The sequence below is a fragment of the Apus apus genome, chromosome 11, assembly GCF_020740795.1.
Source record: "Apus apus isolate bApuApu2 chromosome 11, bApuApu2.pri.cur, whole genome shotgun sequence".
In the NCBI taxonomy this organism is placed as follows: Eukaryota; Metazoa; Chordata; class Aves; order Apodiformes; family Apodidae; genus Apus; species Apus apus.
In genome coordinates, this window is record NC_067292.1 from 9,072,296 (window position 1) to 9,093,865 (window position 21,570).

The window sequence follows — 21,570 nt, forward strand, 5'->3', positions numbered from 1 at the left end:
GGTTAATATATTTATACATAGAAATCATTAGCTCATATTCACTATGCCCAGAGTTCACTGTAACACATGCACTTATAGTGAGCTTTCCCAATTATCTTTTTATACATACATAAAAACCAAAATGTGTTTAAAAATAATTTGAGCTTACATGTTTTAAATAGCTTCAAGTACAGTACCAATCAAGGATTAAAAACAATTGCATTTTCTTAATGAGTCTCTAAAATGATAACAATGAGGAGATTTGAGGTCCCCAAAATGAAAGAAATTTTATCAACTTTTCACCTTTTGGCCAGAGGAAATGCATTTCTCTCTTCTCTACAAAGTACTTTTTCACTCCTTAGTGATTGGATATTAATGGTATGTACACAGCTTTAGGCAACCAAGCTTATCACCTTTTTCATCTCTGATTCATGACTGTCTAATACAGAACATCACTGAGGAATGGCTCTTGAGCGAGACGGAGGGACTTAGCTTCCGGAATAGTTTTAATGGAAATCACAAAAATGGTCTCTATATTTCACACTGAAATATGTCCTGCAGGGTGCACTATGATAAAAACCTGTTAGTCACCCATTATTGTAGTATTCACATTAGAACACACTGAGTTGGGATTTTTTGTTTAAGTGTGCTCACTATCTCATCTGGTCACCTTGTCTAATCTGTATAGGATCAATTCTAGAGAAAATTGTCTTGTTCAGGTTTGATAAATTCCAGTACTCTTAATACTGCATTTTTAAACAGGTTAATCCATTTAAAAATTACTTTATAGTGGCAAAAGAAAATGCTCACGTCTTAAAGACATACCCTAATTTACCTCTCAATATAAAAACCAAAACCGCAGATTATTTAACATACTTTCTTTTTCAAGATACTCTTTTCCCTCCTCCACTTCTGAGGAAGCAAGTTAACTGTATTAGAGGGAGGAAGGCTTGAACCAGCTTCCTGCATTTTCTTGAAATACAGAATTAGGCTTGCAGGAAACTGCCATAAAAACTTGCTATGTTGTACTGTATTTCTTTGTCAAGGCTGCTTTTCCTGGAGGTATGCAAGTTAAGTAGCTTTTGGCAAATCACAGTGACAGTTGGCAAAACACGAGATGGACATTTCTGATAAAGTTCAGGTATTATTTAAATATCTTCATTAAGATTTTCAGTCAGTAAAAAATACCATTGAAAATATGACAGTATTAAATCCACTAGAAATCATGACATGAGATAAAACTCTCAATTCTTTTGACTCCAAATTCTGAGCAATTAGACCCAAAAAAGCCCCTCCCTTCACATCCTAGTGCTATTCCTAATTAATATTAGATAGAGAAACAAGTTAATATTAGATAGAGAAACAAGATCATTGCTTTTTGATTCACAGCTCCCTGCTGTGAAGGGATTTTTACCTGGTACTCATATTTCACAGCTCATCTAGTAAGCACAGGGAGACTGCCTTAGTGCCCAACATTAAGCCAGCCCTTGAGAGGTCAGAGTCTACAAGTGAGATCTCAACATATATATTTCAGGTGTCTCTGGTGCATCGCTAAACTGAGCCCTACCCTCGCGAGGTTCTCACCTGATGAGAATGCCACCACACCAGCAGCAGCACCATCAAGTTATATGTGCTGTATGGACAGGCTTTCCCTCAAGCTGCCTTCATCTTGCTATTTTCTACTAACAGATCATCCTTCAGGAAGTCATTTCAGTCAGAGGAACATAGGCTTGAAAGGATCTTCTGCAGTGATCCAGGCCCACCCCTGCTCCTGCAAATGGTCATTCTTAATAGAAACTTACCTATTCCATAACAGAGTGTGCAAGGATCTTTTGTCCCCATTATATTCACTCCAGAATATCTAAGGTCAGACCTAATTCCTAATTCTTATGGCAACCTTCTTATTTCCTTTTTAATTTTTAACAGCCATTTTATTATAGTTTCTTTTTGTGGCATTGCCATTCTTCTTAAATACCCATGTCTTTCTCTTTAATTGCTTCTTTTATTTGCAGTAAAAAAATCTTATCACTCCTCAGCCTGCATATTGTGAGGGTAAGGAATAAGGATCTCTTAGCTTTCCAAAAAAGTCTGTTGAGACACTATCATCTGACCAGTCTTCCTCTACACCTGTCCCATTTTCAATCCAGAAGTGCAAAGTATTGTTGCATATTAAAAAAAACACAGCAATTGAAGCAGGAAAACCTGATTAAAGAGAGGCATCAAGCATTTCATACCAGAAGTGCATTGTGCTGTGCAGAACAATCACAACTTAAAGCTGTTAAGTCCTTGATAAAGGGTACTGGGGAAAAAAAATAATAATAAAAAAAAATTTCTCTGATTTCCCAGTAATTAGACTTTCTGCTGCATACTGCAACTAGGCTTTCCTTCACCTGCTCAGAATTCATTCCTAGAATGAAAAAAAAAAACCTTTCTAGAAGTGTGATCCTGATGACACGTAGCAAGCTTTCTCAAGTATTAGCAGGTCCTAAGCACAATTGATGTTGTTGTTTGTGGATTAATTCCATGGCTTGAGAGGCTACAAGGGATTACTCTGAAATAAATTTCTCTTAACTGATTATTATTACTTAACTAGTGCCTGTAGCTTCATTGTCATTTACTGTATAATGGTTACATAAATCCAGAGGCTAAACACTGCTTATGAGCAAGTGGTTTGTATTATATATAAAATTAATGCCAGGCTAAAATGTGTTCATATAAAACCTTCATCACAGAATTACTTGTTTTATTTAAAACATTTATTTTAAGCATTTAAAGCTGCACATTTGTGTTGAAACTGTATTATATCAATTCCAAATGCTATCTGGTATATGTTCTCATGAAAACACTGTTTGCATTTAATTTTATTTTTCATCTGGAATATTTATTCAAAGAATCACAATGTCCTCAATATTATCTTGACACACAGTGCAGAATAAAGATCCAGGGTTATCACAGTTATTAACACAAATGGTCCTATTGCAGTTACAGGGAATGGGAAATTCCAGAAGTAACTATGAACAGAAAAAAAGGCAGAAAAATTTTAATTCCAAGTTTCCTGTTTCTTCAAGGGTTAAGTTACTTAAGCCTTAGATGTCTCCTTGAACAATACCCTGGGTTACATTTTTTGTTATTTAAAATCATTAAAATAGAAAATAAGTGTTATTTGTTACATGGTTACCTACTCCAAGATCAGGCAGGCACCTTTGAGGTGCATTTACCACACCTCTGGGAGCTTAAAAGGCAGTTAAGCTAGGAGAGCAGCATCACTCTAAAGCTAATAGAGAGAAGTTCCTCCAGGGTACGTTAGGAGGCGTCTCCCCCTTGTTTAAATAGCGGCATTTCAAACGTATCTGACAAAACATTCCCAGAAAATACTACAGTGATTTTATGGAGCATTGGATCATTCCTTCCTGGCTTGGCTAACACACCAGGCTGTTACCTCTGGGTGTTACATGTGTGTTGCACACACCTGTACCCACTGGTATTTGGGATCAGTCATAGTAAAAAATTCTCATTATTACCCAGGCCCAGAGACAGATGGATTTTTATGTCATACAAACACAGTAACTAGGAGAACCAAAATAGCATAGGAAGAGGTGCCACTTAACTACATTTGCTTATTCTTGCACTATTGTTCTCCTAACTACCAGACCCCAACAATTCTGAGTGTTTATTTTTTGATGAAGAAAGACATTTTGACTCTTCATTCTATATTACTGTTGAAGCATTAAACTAAGTAAATGGCTAAGACAATCAGTAACCTGGAATGAATTGCTGTTATATGAAAATACTGAAGTAATGCTTAATAAATCACTGACAAAGCATTTAAAAGTCAAAATATACTTAGTAAATGTATCTAGTATCTCAAATGCAAACTATCAGTATCAAAAATAACCTAGAAAAATATCCTGCCTCGTTCACTATAAGAGTGGTCCTGTCAAAATTGATACTTTTTTTCATGGTAGTTACTCATCAGTAATACAGGTATTCTAAGAAAAAACACCTCAAAGGAAACATTGACATATTTCCAAGCTGCTGTCCAAAAAACCCAGCTGCTGGTAGATAGTGTGAGCAGTGATAGCATCATCAGATGGACGATTTACACAGTTATCAAACACATTTTTTTCCTTTGATCCTCCTTTAAGAGAGTTATAGTATTTGTTTTAATTTCAGCTTTTCTTTATTATGTAGTAACATCATATAAACATCCTGTGTTGTTTTCATCATACCTTACATCCGTCAGCACAAATATTTTCCACATTCAATGATTCTGTTTACCATTATGTAAAGAAGACAGTAGGTCATCAGCAAAACAGAAACAAGGCAACAGAAGCAATTTTAGCAGTCATAACATATAACGAATGAAGTAAACAAAAAGACATCTATTTCACAAAGAATTCCTCATTCCCCATATTTGACTTTTTTCTCTAGCTATTTTTTGCATCTTAAAAAATTCTGTAAATAGAACCTTCTTTTTTCCCCAGAGAGCAGGTCATAATTTATGAATGTCAGCTATTTAAATAAGCTGTTTTGGGTTTCCTTAGCAACGAACCTATCCTAATACCTATTGCAATGAGAACTGACAAATTCATTAAGTTATTCCCAACAACATTCTGAGTCAACGAGGTCAGCTTGAAGAGCTGCTGTATTTTTTCAAACACTCCCCTCCTTGCAGATCACATTTACATGCGGTAAAATGATACTAATAGACATCAGCCCACCTTGCCATTCCCAGTATAATTATCCCTTAAAATCTCAACAGCACAGTCAATGAAGATATTATGACAAGAAACAAGGCCAAAAAAACCCATACACAATAGACATTTCATGGTCAGTAACCCCTTCCTTCTCATGATTGCCTGTAAGATACACTGAAGCCACAAAAACATGCACACGACCTTTTTGCCTATTTAGCTCCAGATTGGGAGATCACAGTTTGGATAAAGTAGTTCAAGGAACATGTAGGATTATGCTGTGGGGCAGGAGACACTTCTTTTCAGTTGACATGGACATGGGGTTATGTTGAAACCACAGCTTTACAGCTGCCACCTTCTCAGATGAAATCAGCAGCATCAGTTACCACACTTAAGGGACTTGCATGTAACAGTATAATTTTAATAATAGGAATCATCACTATTGATTGTTATGGATACACTGGTTGTTTTCAGTGGTAACCATCATTACAAAGCTGCTCCTTCATTCTATTCTACTTTGTGTTGTTTACAAGTAAAAAGAAAGAAACCTAAAAGCTTTGTTAAAGGTGCAGACCTCACACAGCGTGACAACTAAGCAGTGCCACTTACTTCATGATACACCCCTCACTGCATGGGAGAGTCCATTTGCCTCTTCTCCTCAGAGATAGATGAAGCTATATTTTAAGACAACAGCAAGAATTTAGTCCTGTATCACTCATATCAATGCACAGTAGTCAACTGCAATAAATTATTGCTATTACAATTTTTTAAGTGATCCTTTACCAATATACATGGATAGTGGGTGCCTGTCAAACTGTGCATTACTTAGAATACTTGCTTAGAATCCTGAATACTACATGCGCAAGTTACATATTATAGTCTCTTTGAAGGAAAGACTGTGCTTTCCTGTCTGCAAAATAAAATTTGTGCTTGTAGGGTTGATAATTCATTAGTTATACTACAGGAATACCTCTATAACAGCACTTGAAAAGCACAATCAAATTACTGAGGCTGTTAAACGGGGGGGGGAGGGTTGGAACCAACCATAAAATACTCAGAAGCTAGGGGAAAAAAACCACAAAGTTAACATTGCCTGTATGACCTTAATTCATCTCCTTTCTTTAACTGAATATGCTAGGAACCTTATCTGTGGCCTCCACTACTAGTATCGTAGCCATAGCTGTTTGCAATGTCAGCATTACAAGCAAAGACACCACGCTTAGAACAGAATATGGGAAATTGACTATCAAAATCATAAATTGCTAATGAAGTACAAGTTTTGGTTTTGGTTGTGGGGTTTTTTTGTGTGTGTTTTTTGTGTTGTTGTTTTTTTTTAAAAAAAAAGCTATTTTAATTATTTTAAGTTACCTGCTTGGCAATAATGATCTGTAGGTACAGTTGTGAAGATGCCAAAAAGTTACTTAATTGAAAAACTGGCATATGTTTCTTACCACCCTATTCAATTTTTAAAATGTGAACTTAATTGCCAAAAAAAATATTTTTTAGATTATTTTACTATTTATCCCTCCAAGCATTTCAATTCTGCAGAGCTGAGGTACAGTCCCTGAAAGATACTAAATTAAATTAAAAGGGAAGGAAATGCAGATAATCAGATCACAACAGTTAAGTAGAAGCAAAGTTCATATTGTGCCCATTTCTCCTTTAGGACTGTGGCAGATTTCCCTTGCACTGGGCCTAGGCCCAGAACCACGAGACACAGAAGCTTCTTCCCTTTTGTGTCTCGATAAAATGATTCAAAATTTTTCACCTTGAAACTCACATTCCTGTAGGCTTTTCAAAACTACAACTCTTACTATAGGAACAGGACCCACTAGGTGCTCTTCATGAGCCTGATTAAGTCAGTCAAAATCTGTGGAAAGTTTTTAAATGAATTCACTGGGCTTTGGGTCAGCAAAACATAAATTAAGATGCATCTCACAGCAGGTAATCCTGCTAAGAATGGCACTTCCTTTGCTCTGAGTTCACGAAGGGTTGAGTTGGGGACATCAAGTTCTCGATCTCCAACTGAAGTCTAAGATGGTTTAAAAGAGTATCAGGTATGCCTGAAAGCTTCAGGGGGCTTAGAAAGGGCTGAACTGAAATCTTTTCCACATGCTATACAAAAACAATCTGACCTCCTACATACTGGGACTTGTTTCTGAAGTATCTAGCAGCCCTATTCAGGATATTCAGAACAGTATTATGTTTTCAAATACCATTGTTTCTGGTGGGGAAATAGAAATTTCCTAATCTGAATTTAAAACCATTGTCCTTATGAATATGAAAATAAGATAAAAGGGAGGTAAAAATAAAAACATCTTTGGATATTTGAGTTATTTAATAACGTAGTGATAAGATTTCACTTTCTTACTTCTCCTTTCCCCAAAAACCACATCCATCAGTCAGACTAGGAACAATACCAGTGAAATCAACAGGATCACTCTGAGGGTAAGGTATGAATGAGAGAAGCAGAACCAATTATTTTGCTAAGGCAGGGCCTCCATGGTTGACTGCAGTAGATTTCAGCTCGCTCTAACCAATGAAAGCTTCCCTACTGCAAGCCACTTAAAATCTACAACTAGGGTTTATTAGCTTGTGTTTAACCTGGCAGTAACGCAATTACAGGAGGCAGAATGACTGCCTGCAGTCTACTGGAAAGACATATGCTAAATATCCTAAGTTTCAGGAAATATCCTAGATCTTAATAACTCTGCAGTTAGTGCGGTTGAAGAAGTGGGTTCTAAATTTATCTGGTTTGAGCAGACTAGTTTTTCAGGCTAACTGAGTAGGTGAAGGGGTTTTTTTATAGGAAACATTTCCTTCTTCAAAATCACATTTAAAATGATCCTGAAAGAGGTAAACAAGGCAGCCAGAAACAAAGCAGGTCCAACATTTAAGATCATGATGTTATGACTCTTCCTCACTTTTGCCTGTAGCCAGTGAGCCAGAAAAACAGGACCTCCCTTCAAACCACTAGACCTGGGCTAGTTTGACAGCAAAAGTGGAGTCAGCTTTAGTTTGTGAACAGGTGATACTAAATTAGCCAGACAGTAGGTCACTCAGATAACAGACCAGATTCTCCAGTTCTGGTTCAGCCCTCCTTGGGGCTACAGTGCAATCTCTGCAGAGCCCTTAGGCTCAGACGACTGTGTCATGCCAGTGCCACATGGTACAAATGCATGGAGCCTGGTCATGTCCTCTTTATCCATTCCCATCCCCTTCCTGCAACACAAAACATGGAAAAACACAAGCACAAAGACACTAGTCTATCCAGGGTCATTATTTACCCCTTGTAGGCGTCCCTAGGCTGTACTGTCCAATATAAGGTGCCTGTCAGCATTCACACAAGGACAGCTAGTACTGAGCACAGTAGTGGAGCAAGATGTGTCCCCTGGCACTAGCTTGGCGGCACAGGCAGAATTACAAACCCTGGATAGATCTGAGATGGCTCTTAATGAAATCCCACAAATTGGCCTGTCTTGCATTCCTCCTTTTTTGGAGGAACCTGATGGGGAGTCTGCCGAGTCTCCGAATGACCAGCATGAGTCTGTCAAGATTATTCATCACAGCTCTGCACCTCAGCAAGAAATCCTGCTATCCCTTCCAACACAGATCTGCAACCCAGACAACCCACAGCATGTAACTGCTGGCTGAGCACCAGAGACCTGTGAGGCAGGAGGACAGTGTTTGATGCGATACACTACTTTAGATTCTGTCTCAAGCTCTCTATATACCTTATTTCATAACTAAAATAAGTAACACTGCTTCCTTTTTCCCCCAACTACTTTATGACTTAACAAGCAGTTGAGAGCAAGAATGAGACTCCACTGTGCTGCACCTGTGGTGACTGGTGCAGCCTGGACAGCTTTATGAGAGCCAGCAGTGTTATTCCTCCCGCTCCCACATAACTGGCTGTAAGGAGCTAGCCTTATCCCTCAGCTGAATGGTTCTGTCACAGATGTTACTTTCATGCAGGAGGATGTGCCTGGGGATATGGCTTAGTGCTGGACTTAGTAGAGTAGGCTTAATGGTGGGACTTAAGATCTTGAAGGTCTTCTCCAACCTAAGCAATTCTGTGAACTTTATTGAGACTTCTAGGATTACCTTTAGGTATTTGAAGATGTGCTTTTAAGTATTATGCTCTCACGTGTCTCACATGGAAGGGTAAACAAGGACATGAGCTGAGGAACAGAACACCAGATGATCCTCTTCTTTTCATTTTACCTGCCCCTGTTATGTTGAAAATAACGTACTATGGCATTTTTCACAGGAATTTAATGAAAAATGCTTTTTTTCTTTCAGCTACGATGAATGCATGGGGCCAGGAGCAACACAAGTATATATTCCCACAGATGATCCCCCTCCATATTCTCTTACGGACCCATGTCAAAGAAATGAAATATCTATCAACATTAGCCTGGAAGAGGAAGCAGCATCTGGGACTACAGGAGAGGCTGCAAATTATGCAGTCAGGCTGCAGGACTTGCAGCAGCCTATTTCATCCATCTCTTTGTCGTCTCTCACTCTGGAGGCTGCACCCCTGTATGAGACAGTGGTGTGTGAACAGAATATACCCATCCCACTTGTACCAATGGAAGTACTGAAAAATTCTTCCACTGACTATCAGACTCTTCTGAACCAAATCATGTGAATAAAAGCAGCTCTTTCCTTCAATTCTTCTGAAGAACTAAGACCAACAAAAACATTTAAATAGAAGAATAAAACCTCTGAAAGTTTTATTTATTTTATATCTTTAAACAGGGATGAAATAGAATTTCTTTTTTATAGTGAATTTTGAAAATTTACCTAAACTTCCCTCTTTGTGCTTCAAAGCATTCCATGACATCACACAGCATAAAAGAGCAGCAGTGACAAGCAGTGCATCTGACTTTTTTGAAGCATTTCAAAGCACACTGAGATCAGCCACTCTTAATGTAGATACATGGTATCCAGTCAAGCCTACTTGTTGATTTTATGATACTTTGCATGTTTTAAAGAAGAAGGGAAAAGAGCATTTTGCTGTCTTTGTACATTTCATTCAGTGTCTCAACAACAAAGCATTTTTAAATCTTTGCTTAGTGTATTTCAGTAGACAGAGTAGAACACTGCCTGCAAAACATGGCTATCAGTACCATATAGGAGCAAAAGAAAAAGGAGAATAATATTTTGATAGCTACATTTTTCCTTTGGAAAGCCTGGTACTGGCCAAGTTTTCCAGACCATTGCAAAGCCTGGTCTAAGCCTTCTTCAAAATAAACCAGTGGCAAGTGATGGAGAGGTGGCAGTGGATCCCCAAGACCAATTGGCTTTGCCTATGGAAGCTGTACAACAGCTGTGTGCAAGCCTGGGAGCTGCGAGCCCTTACAGGGACCTGCTCTAGCCAAGGGAAAGGCAGCGTCTGGACCCCCAGAAGATACTTCATGCCAATTCCCATACATGACTGCATTTTCAGGCACTAACAAATCTCCTTCTCCAGTAAGGAGCCTGTAGTGTTACAAAAGACCTTGAGCTCTAGTAATTGCATGAGTGTGATGTAAATAATAGATGCTGGACTTGGCATGCACAGTAACAGAGAACCCCACTTTGTGCAGAAACCTCTTTTATCAGATGTGATCCTTTTCACTGAGGTTTTGCTACCCACAAATCTAGCCTTTGTTCACAGACCTGGACTTTTCACACATGCATATGATAAATGCATACAAGGTGGAGATGCACGCTAGCAGGAACAGCAGAGGTGAACTGCAGATGAGAGAGTTTAATCTTGCATGGTACAGAACCACACTGTCTCCTTAAGGGCTAATCTACATCTTCAACCACTACTAGTTAGCAAAGTTATCAGAGGCTCACTTCCACTAAATCTCTTCTAGGTATTTTCACTGAAAAAAAAATTACACTGATAAAATGGACTTCACTTTACTACCCCCACTGAAGGATATATAAAAAATGAGTATAGTAAATACATAACTGTGTTTAAAAGGAAGCATCATCCAAATTATTAAAATTGCACTTAGATTTTCTGTAAATACTAACTAATTTTCAACTGTAATCATCATTCAACACTCCAAAGATTGACACAATTATAATTAATACTTAGATGGGAAGTAATTATATGGTTCTTACTGCTCTATAAATTATACCATCATGGAGTCATATGTACATGATGAGATAAGGTAAGTATGCATTTTTCGCTAAGTAGATGACAGTAAATATGTATTTTGCTAAAATAACAATTCTTTTGCAGTGCAGCAAGATTTTCAACATTCTCAGCATACTACGCCAAAAATAACAAAAAAATCACAATTTTGCATTGCAAAACTGCTGGCAGGCATTGCCAGAATGTAGGCTGTATTTTATATTTTTAACAGATAGGATTATTCCTTTGTATAAAGTACTAGTGTAAACAATTTTGTGGTATGCAGAGTAACCTGCAATAAGAAAGACAAAACTCCACAGCATCTATTAGAGGCAATAAATGAAAACCCACATAGAAACACGCCAGTCAGTTTTATTGGCAAGAAAATAAAAAGTGAAGGAAAGCACAGAGGTTTATTTATGCAGAATACACTTTCATAGCTGTGTCTTCCTGCAGCTCTTGGAGACCTGCCTAGAACAGGGTAAGGCACTAGGACCAGGCTCTGCTTCCTTCAAGCTGTTACTGAGGAGATGGAGGGAGAAATCTAATGAACAAATTTTAGAGGGCAATGCGATTTGTTTTGTTGTTTTTTTTTTTCCCCTGAAAGTGGATCTCACTTTCACCTGTAACATGGCAAACCTGAATTTTCTTCTGAAGACAAGGGCAGAGGACTTTTCAGATCTGGCAGGCAAGCCTCTATTCTGTTACAGATGCTTACAGGTTTTGTACATTTTGGAAAATCCTGTCAACCTGCTTGTTTTTTAACTCTACAGGGATTTCATGCTCTTCCACTAACTTTCCATCTGTTGTTTAAAAAAATAAAGTAATTCTAAGTAGGCTTCTGATTAAAATGGGAGATTTGTATTTTACCTCATGATAGAATTGCATTACTAGAAGAACAGAAAATTAATCAAGGTCTTTCTTAATTTGTTAACAGTTACACATCCTAAGCACTGTGATCTGGATTGCAAGCAGCAGCATTACTTACAAATAGCTGTCTACTCCCTCTTGTGGTAATACCGCTTTACAAAGTCATGTCATGTATTTATCACGCTACACAGAGGTCACAAGAATAATCCCTGCTTTTTTGTTACACAGATAAGGAAGCCAACCAAAACATACACATCCATACTTTGTAGAATTTTTTCTAAGTTACCACTAAATGCATAGCTTACGTTATTCGTTATAAACAAATACCTTTAAAAAACAAACTAAGTCAAAAGTAGAGTATGTTACGGTCAGTGATACCTTACTACAATCATTTGCAGGAGTAGCTTAGAAAATTCTGCTTTTGTTCATCTTTTTAACTAGGCGATATCCAACAAAGTTGTGGGGGAAAAGCTTATAAATCCAAACCATATACCTCTGCAAATAGACATAGAAGAGACATCTGTAGCTCTAAAGCTGCTCTAAGATCTTCAGTTGCTACGACTGGAACAGTGTTGACATTTCTTGTAATGATGCAGTAAGAACATATTTTCATTTCTTGGAGAATATTTAAGATGCCAGATAAATCTCAGCAAAGTTGACAGAGCATCTCTTTATGCTCCTCTTAAGAAATTCATATTCTCCTATGAGATTTTATCCAAAACTCTTGCATAATTTTAATGCCAGTCCTAAAAAAGGCTTAATACAGGCCTTTCATTTATTACTAGTATCAAAGAAAATTGTATGGACATGCTTTTTCTTGCTACGTGACAATAATACTGTATTTCTGTAGTCATCTCTTTTGCTTCTGTTTTTAGGATACTGATCTTTACAGAGAACTTTTAGTAAAGAACATACCTGTATTAAATATAGCTTTTCTGCTCTTTATTGCATCGGTACCACTTTGGGACTACCCACAGCCTTTAACCTCCTGTTAATCAGGCAACTAGGCAGCTGTTGACTAAGCAACATTGTGCTTCACCCACTCACATTTGGATTTTACATCTGCCAGAGATCACAGGAATAAGCAGCCATGGGGAAAGTCAGGTCTCTTTTGCTCAGGGGGGGTGGGTCAGTGTGTGCTCAGTCAGGATGAGCCCAGCCCAGCAAGAGCAGGAAGGGAAGAGTCTGCAATACTGCTGCAGTGAAAACTGGGAAAAGAGGATTCTCTTGGCCTGGACCATATTGGTGACCCACAGAGAACTACATGATTTCTAACACCATAGTGTTGTCACAGCAAGAAGCTTACAGTGAAAATACTCATCACCACAGTTATATCCAAGCACCTCCAGGCCTAGCTCCACTGAAGTGATGTGCTACATGTGAAGTGGGAATTGCAGATAGATCAGAACTAAACCCATGTTTTCTGAATCCCCAACAGCATCTCGCGCATTAAATCCCTTTCTCAGCTAGCAAAGTTCATATTCATTTCCCTTTTGCTCAGCTCACAGTAATGTATGCTTGAACAGTGGCTACTGAACTCATAAACATATAATAAATTCACAGCTCTGATTTCAGACAGGTCCATGTGCATATATATTCTCACTTCCATGAATGCAAAAAGAACTAACAAGCAAAATACCTTTTACATCCAGCAGAGGCACAAAGTAAGTTAGAGCTTTAAGGAATCTAGAAGTATCCACAGTGGTCCATTCATGTTTTGGGTTCAACGCCTTTATTCTCTTATTTGTTCTCCTGCATCTCCTATCAATATTGCTTTAATTACCCTCCTCTGCCTTAATCAGCACAACTGCAATCAGAAAAAGAGTCATGTATATAGCCTGATGCAATTCACCAGGTATATTGGCATAACATCTTTTGAACTCCAGGGAAACAGAAAAGTTTGTATACACAGCTGGAAGTGAACATTCCTTTCTACTTAATTCCTCTTCTCTCCTGTTACTAAAGGTCAGACTTTTGCCTGATGTAGTCTCAAAAAAACAAACAAACAAACCAAAACTCTTTGATGGATTATGTCTTCTGTTATGCTCCAAATGAACCAAATACATTCGCAGCAGAAAGGCATTTTTTCTAGATTTAAATTGAAATTACAGTGAAGCAATGACAGACCTGTAAAAAAATAAGACTATTTTGTCACAGCTGTGCTCCTAGCATGATTTTACATTTCTTCAAGAGATTGAAACCAGTAATAAACAAAATTAATACACCCAGAAAAGAGCAAAACTCTTCAAAAGCTCATTGTGGAAGGAGGAGCAAGATGGAAGACCTCATAATGCAGGGAACCGCAAATGGTCTTTAGAGCACCTGAGTCATGGGTGACTACTCTGCCCTGTTGGCAGTGGTAGGACTGTTAACACATACACACCAGTGAAGTAATTAAGCTTCCCTTTCAGAGAAAAAGCTTTTAAAGTATCAGGATCTTCAAAACAGAAAATAAATCCCATCCTTAGAGGCCATATTAGAAAACTAATTCAGAGAATAAAAACACAGGTTATAGCTAGACAGAAGAGACGACTCAGTATTTACTGTATTATGCAAATATGTTTTACTGAAAAGTGAAATACTCAAAAGAACCAGCAACAAAGCAAGATTCCCTGTATCATTCTACCAAAATCCACAAGGCTTTAACAAAATGCACCTATTCTATATGGAAATGAGAACCACGAAGTCTAAAGAATCCATTCTGGCCCTGTGGGAGGGGGTGTGCAGAAACATGAAATCCAACCCTCTCATCTGGGTCAATGAAGTTTTGCATATGGCGAGAAGAGCACTGAGCCCGCAGGCACCCGACTAAGAGCACAGCCACGCTTGTCTGTGTGTGCTTGCACATATGGCAGGGGAGGAAACTCAGACATTGCAGCAGATGGCCAAATGGCCTCATTTTAACATGTGGTGGCAGTATGGGGATTTGTTCCCCCAACCCTCTTGGCTAGATCAGCAATTTTTATATAGCAATTATCCATACACAAATTCTACAAAAGTATTTCCTAATGACATTTCACTTGGAATGACGATCAAAACCATATGTTTTTAGAAAGCCCTTTTGCCTGGAAAGTCAGAGAGAAAACCAGTTTGTTTGCAACACCACACAGTCACTTTCCACCAGAAAGAAAAAGGACTGCAGTCAAGTAAGCTTGAAATTTCCCTTAATAAAGAGAAACCATACATTCCCAGCGGCTAACAGCAAGTCAAATATTAATTTAAAAGTCTTTCATGTAATGAAGACGATCTATAACAAGATGAGCCATTAAAAAACCATCAAGTCAAATACACTTTTGCAAGTCAAGTCAGTGGAGACACTGCTGAAGATGGCAGCCCAGCTGGCCTACAACAAAAACTAAGGTCTCAGCAGGCAGATGCTGGTACTAGTTTATGAAATCACACACACATGCAACATTGTAGCGGCCACGAGAAGAGACTCTGAAATTCGGATTCCGAAAGCCAAGGTTAGCAAAACTATCTGGACCCAAGTCAGGTTTGCTTTCCAGTGGCTGGACCCAACCCTCCATTTTAAACTCATTCCAGGAAACTTTTCAGCTAGCACAGCAGAAGACACAAGTCTCTTTCAGCTGATCCTTACCAAAACCTAGTCCAGGAACACAGCGGCAACATAAAAAGAGTAACAAAGTGAGCAGGAGGAACACGCTGTTACAGATGGTCTCGTCTCACCCCACAACACACGTACCCCTAGGGCAGCTTTCACCCTCACGCCAGCCCGGGGACTCACCTCCCCAAGGCCACGCCCGCGGCGGACACCTCCCTCGGGTGCTCGCGGCTGAAGGAGGCAGGAGAAGGCCCGGGAAGGCCGGTACCGGCGCTGCCAGCCCGGGAGCGCGGGGCTTCACCTCAGCGCGGGGCTTCACCTCAGCGCGGGGCGTCACCTCAGGGCGGCACCTCACGCGCCGCCGCCCGGCTCGGGCGGCAACACCACGCGCTCGCGCGAAGGCGACAACAGCCCGCGCGGCCCCGCCCCGCGCGCCCCGCCCCGCGCGGCCCCGCCCCCGCCTTTCGGTTTCGGTTCCCCGGCCCCGCCCCGCGGCCGCTGTCGGGCCGGGCGGCGCCAGGCCCGGGCGGGGGCAGCTCGGCGGGCCGGGCGGCGCTGCCGCCGCCATGAAGGAGCCGGCGGCGGGCGAGGAGGAGGTGCTGCGGGACTACCTGGCCTACTACCTGGCCCGAGGGGCCGCGGGGCAGCTGGCGGTGTGCGACGAGGCCTCCCTGAAGGCGAGAGCGCGGCGGCTGCTGGGCCCGCGCCGCGGCTGCCTGGACGTGCGCGGCGTGGCGGAGCGGTGCCGGCGGGCGCGGGGCCGGCGGGGCGGCAGCGTCCTGCCCGGGCTGCTGAAGGCGCTGGAGGTGCTGGAGCTGCTCTGCGTCAACCTGCTCCTCTGCCCGTGGCGGAAGGAAATCTGGTCGCTGAAGGTAGGGACGGGCCGCGGGCGCAGCCAGCCCCGGGAAGGGCTGCTCCGGCCTCGGGGCCCGGCGACCGCGGGGCTTCGAGGCCTCTTCCCTCCTGCGCAGGAGGCAGCGGCCCCGTCGCGGGAAGGTCGGAGCTGCGCTTAAGAGCCGATTTGGAACGGGTTAGGGGTGCCCTGCGCCGTGCGAGGCGTTCATTGCCCTCTGCGGGCCTTGTCCGCGCCGAGACCGGGCCTTAAGGGCCTGCCCGGCCCAGGGATTTGGGAACAGAGACCTTCAGTTATTGTGAGACGGTAGAGAAGTGAAGAGGCACAATGAAAGGCTCTCATTACTCTGAGTTTTAACCTTAATTTGCCTGTAAGGAGGGGATGCTTTTTACTTCAGTCATCAGTTTTGCTAACAGCTTGATGCCAGTGCCCAGGTGGACCAGTGTCTCTCTGGTCCAGTGATTATAGCACCTGTCCCAGCTCTGGTGACTGCAGCTAGTGAAGCGAGTAGGAAAAACTCCTTTGAAAAAGGAAATGTGGCTGCTTTTTGTAGCTAGATGGTCAAGATTACCCCTCTTCCCTAGCACACTGAACATCTCTCATTTCCCAAAAGAGAGAGCAGTCTCCAACACATGCAAAATTTGTAATTAAACAATATCCTTGAATGCTCAACATGGAAACTTACTTCCCTTTCTACAGCAACAGGTGCTGGGGAGGAAAAGCCATTTCCTTCTCCCTGCCATTTAGTCCCCTCTGCAGATTCTCAAACAGCTGTATATTCCAGTATTCTCATTCATCTAAAACAGGACATAGTACAAGAATCCTGAGCTTCTACACACATTTCCTGACTTGTCATCTGCTCTGATGTCACACACACACACACCACCATTCCCGCCCCCCTCCAATACCAGCTCCTCATGTCCCCTCTAGAAGGATCAGAAGCTGGGGAGTGAAAGGCAGTGCTGACAGCTTTACCTGAGACTGAGGCTCAGTCCTACATTGCACTACAGCCTTTTGGAGGGGGCAGTTTTGTTCTCCCCCTAAGCTTGTGCTTGTGAGACCAATGCTTAAGTCTCAGTCCTAGAAGTAGGTAAGTCAGTCTCAAGCTGGGCAGCCTGATAATAAGAAATATTATTAACAGTGACTGCACCATGTCTGTTTCTTTAGGAAAAGATCAGCCCTCATTTATTTGTTCTATGAATCTTCATTGAAAAATCCTGCATTTCACTAGAGCACAAAAGACATATTTCTGAGTTTCTCTAGTCTGACTAAAATTATTTTCCTGCTCTCTTCCTTTTTTAATATTGATGCTCCTAGCAAGTATCTCAGCAGGTTTAAACTGGCATAACTTCATGGAAATTAATGTGCAATAGCAAAGCTATAATGCTGAGAGGCTTAGAAAATAATGCTAATTTTTAAAGAACTTTTGATTTTTAGGAAGTCTTTCATGCTTCCCTCCACCCCACCCAAAAAGTGTTCACCTGTTTTTCAATCTTGCATTTTGTTTCAGACGTTCACGGGTAATTTTGTCTACTATATTCAATCTGTGCTCCCAGATGACATTGTAAAAACAGTACTGGAGAAAATAGGTTACATTGCAACAACAGCAACAGAGTTTTCACTTGTCAAAAAGAGAAACAATGAGGAAACAAAGCAGACTGCATTTGAAATATTCCTGGCAAGAATTGAGTGTGAAACCATCCTTGAAATGACAAGTGAAGAAAAACACGGCAATTTGGAGAAAACCCTACAGAAGAACATACAAATGCACCAGCATCCTGGAGATAAGGACAAAGAGGATCAAACACCCCAGAGAGAAGATGCTGAAAATCTAGAAAATAAAGAAAACAGTGAGACATGTCTGTGCCTTGCTACTCAACAGAGGTCTTCAACTAATAGTGATGTAGCCTTTGAAGCTGCTGGGAATCTGAGGATCAAAGATGAGATACCTCAGTTAGCAGTTACTCAATCCACTAACAGGCTTCAGGAACACCAAAGGCAAGTCATTAACACTGCACATTTTCCAGGCAAATGCTCAGACAGTGAGGACTTCTTAATCAAATATAGTGACATTGTCATAAGACAAACACCTATTTTCAGCGAGAATCTTTCTCCAAAAGCTTTTGAAAAAAAGCCAAGAGCCAGTCTAAGTGAAGAATGTGCTTTGGCAGTCTCTGCAGAGTCAGCTGCAAATGAGATCAGGCCTGTGCCGCTCTCACCAGGAGCAAGCGGTCCACCAGCCTTTGCACTATTTGCTGACAGCTCTTGTGACAGCAAAGCCACTTTGGAGTACACAGCTCAAGAAGTCTCCAGAGGATCAATTGAAGCAGAAATTAACGATGCCATAAATTGCATAGACCTGGACCCTGCAGATGAACCCAATGAGCTGAAGTCCCTGCTGTACGAGGACACTGCATCTGTCCAACACTGCAGTGTCCCCAGGGAAGAGAAAGTTTGTGAGCTGTCTTTAACCTTCACAAAACTACAAATCAAGGACACTCAGGAAGACCTTATGTATCCAGTAGAGGAAACTGGCCAACCTGAGTCAGTATCATATGCAAGTACAAGTGACAGGCACGTCAGAGAATTTAATCATTCCCAAATAAACCATACATATCTGACTAATGCTCAGATGCAGAGCAGAGCAGCTGTACATACTGAGCCATCTTCAGATCCGTGCTGTAGTACCAGGAACATGGAGGATCCCACTGTTGATTCTGATAGCAAGAGACTATTATTGGATACTCCTAATGCACATACAGCCTGTGAGTGCTTCAAACACATTAGAGAGCCACCCAACCTCACCTACATTCCACCACAAAGTATAGATGTTCGGTCTTCATGTGTAAGAAGGACCACCACACAGGGCAGAAGGAACCTCTCGCAGCCTGAACATGACTCTCCTGAATCCGGTGAAGTAAAGCTGGAGAACTATAATTCAAAAGTAAATGAAATCCAGGAGCCTTATGTCATTATTGACAAAAGTGACCAAGGAATGTTATGCCATCACACTTGATTCTACCAGTGCTTTTATCTGTAACCTGCCTGGGTTTTTTTCCTCTCACTCGTGGCCTTGATCAGCTTTTCAAGGAGATTATTAGCTTTGTTGAAGCAGTTTAAAAAAGACCAAAAACACCAACCACTGCTTTTGGACAGTAAAAAAAGGAAGTAGTTGAGCAGATTCTCAATTGCTTATGCTCATTAGAATCTTTGGCACTGAAAACCAAATGGTGACCTTTCTAAAGCACAGGCAACTTACATAAATTTAAAACCATGTAACTCATCAGCCAGACTTCTTCCTGTGCTGCTTAATGCCAGATAGGTTTCTTCAGTTAAGCACAATTTTTTCTTTTTTTCCATTACAGTTCCATTTCTGGAGTATTCCTTACTCTTCAAGTGTAGCATCCTGTACAGTGATAGAGCCAGGTACATGTTTAAAAATGGGATGATCCAACTTTACAGCTTTACAAATGCTGTACTGGAGTGTACATCTGTTAATTCATTACATTCCTGTGAAGCTGTGCTCTAGCTGATCTTGCACCTTTTCTCAGTTGAAAGTTAGAAAGTTTGGTAACATTCCATTACATTTAAAGAAGGAAACAGCCTTGTGAACACTTGGTTTTATTTTTGCATTAGGAGCAACAGTTTAGATATTATAGAGGCAATAACCTGTATTACAGGTTTTATACCTGTCTCCACTTGCTACCAAGTTTTTTTGTGGTTACCACCACAAATTTCAAGAGAAGCATTGAGCATTCTAATCATTCACTGCTACCAGAAGAGGGAGATCCAGCTACTGCTGCCTTCTCCCTTGCCCTGTTTCTGCCACTTAACTGCACCAGCTCTGGAATTCACTGGACTTTTCTGTAAGTCCATCTCACTAAAATTAAGGGAAAAAACTACCATCCTCTGCTATTTTAGTGGCAGGGAAAGAAAAGATTAGAGAAGGGCCCCAGGATTAGAGCCAGGATAAGTGATATCCTGTAGGTCAGAGTGCTGTGTGAAAAGCATTGTGCTGAGAAGGGAGCAGCATTGTTAGATCAGCTGTAAGCTGGAGTCCCAGCTTTGAGATGCTCTGTCATGCACAACATGTAATTCAGTTTGGGAAAGCACAGTCACTGGTACTGTGTTTCAGCACAATCTTCAGTGCTTCTTTATGCACTTGTTACCCAGAAAGACTTCAGTACTGCTTTAAGTAACTTTTCCAGTAGCACTTCAGTGCTAAGAATGTTTTGGTTTTTCATGTAGTTGGAATATTGGGTAAAATTAATATACTATAAACTGTTTAACATTGACCTTCAGCCCCCAGAAAATCAAAGAGGAGCACATGGGTTGCACTAGAAAAACCTCAGGAGCTAAAATGTAAAGACCTGATTTTTGAACAACTAATTATTGAAGTCCTGTCATCACTTTGTTCCAGTAATGTAGGAGGAATAAAATTTTGTCCATCATCAAGTGACAGGGCTTACTTCAGCTTTGGGTGGGATTGTGAGGAATGGGTGAACATGCACATGCATCAATACTTCTGTTCTGGGTCTAGGCTAGGTCTGAGGTAACTTTCTTAATAGCAGCCCCTGGGGTGGTGTGGTGGGTTTTGTGGCTAAAATTGTTGGTATTACACCAGTGGTTTTGCTTTTCCTGAACAGTGCTTGCACACTGTCACAACTCTCTCTAGCAGTGATGAGTAACTGGGAGAGGACACAGCTGGGACAGCTGACCCAAACCAGCCAAAGGGATATGCCACAGAACATCATGCCTGGCAATACAGCTGGTAGCAGAAGATGGTAGGGGTTTTTTTGCCTACCAAGGTGGCCATTGCTCAGAGACTGGCTGGGCATTCGTCTTCCTGTGGAATGTGGTGACTTACTGCCATTGTATCGCTGGGTTTTTCCCCTCTCTTTCCTTATTAAACCTTTTGTTTCAAACCAAAAGCTCATTTGATCCTGCTGGGGAAGTGGGAGGAGCAAGCAGCTGTGTAGGTGCTTAGCTTCTGGCTAGATCATCCTACCACAACCTCCCTGGTCTTCTTTCAAGTACCCATCTGTTCTTCCTAAGCATTTTGGATTTTATAGGCTGTATTTTTCCCCCTGTGGGGTTTATTAAAATTGTGTGTTTTAAATCTCAAATTGTGTCAACTATTCAGGAACTCCAAAACTGCAAAAACTCCTAATCACAAATGAAGGTATCTCCCAAGTATTTAGATGACCACCAGTACTACAGGATTCATATACCTAAAATCCTATTTTATCTTTACTGTACTTACACAAGGAAACCTATTTAACAGCAACTTAGTAATGAAAAAATACAAAAGGAAACTGAAGACTACCACTTGCAAAGACACCATCTCAGACATCTAACTCCATCAATGCCATACTGCTGGCCTTCACAAAACTTGTTAACATCTACTATTAGAAAGACTCTTAACTCTTCACTAAACTTCCCCTAATGGGCTTGTGCACAATTGCTTCCATCTTACAGA

At 40.9% G+C, this 21,570-nt stretch overlaps 2 protein-coding genes across 2 annotated transcripts in view; both read left to right on the forward strand.

Moving 5' to 3' along the window:
* The window catches only part of BEAN1 (brain expressed associated with NEDD4 1), a 46,448-nt gene extending 35,915 nt beyond the window's left edge, over window positions 1–10,533 (forward strand). Inside the window, exon 7 of the mRNA XM_051629782.1 lies at window positions 8,976–10,533. Coding sequence (XP_051485742.1) covers window positions 8,976–9,324 — 349 coding nt within the window. The 3' untranslated portion in view covers window positions 9,325–10,533. The remainder of the gene's footprint in view (window positions 1–8,975) is intronic.
* A 5,202-nt stretch (window positions 10,534–15,735) lies between these two features.
* LOC127389041 (uncharacterized) lies at window positions 15,736–21,022 on the forward strand. The gene is made up of 2 exons (XM_051629131.1): window positions 15,736–16,110; window positions 17,602–21,022. The coding sequence occupies exons 1-2, from the start codon at window positions 15,805–15,807 to the stop codon at window positions 19,105–19,107; spliced, it is 1,812 nt and encodes a 603-aa protein (XP_051485091.1). The 5' UTR covers window positions 15,736–15,804; the 3' UTR covers window positions 19,108–21,022.
* Window positions 21,023–21,570: the final 548 nt, after the last annotated feature.

Excerpts from the sequence above, each read along its gene's own strand:
- LOC127389041 (XM_051629131.1), top strand. The coding sequence starts at position 15,805 with ATGAAGGAGCCGGCGGCGGGCGAGGAGGAGGTGCTGCGGGACTACCTG. Across the intron at positions 16,111-17,601 it reads AGGAAATCTGGTCGCTGAAG|ACGTTCACGGGTAATTTTGT; the intron begins GTAGGGACGGGC and ends ATTTTGTTTCAG.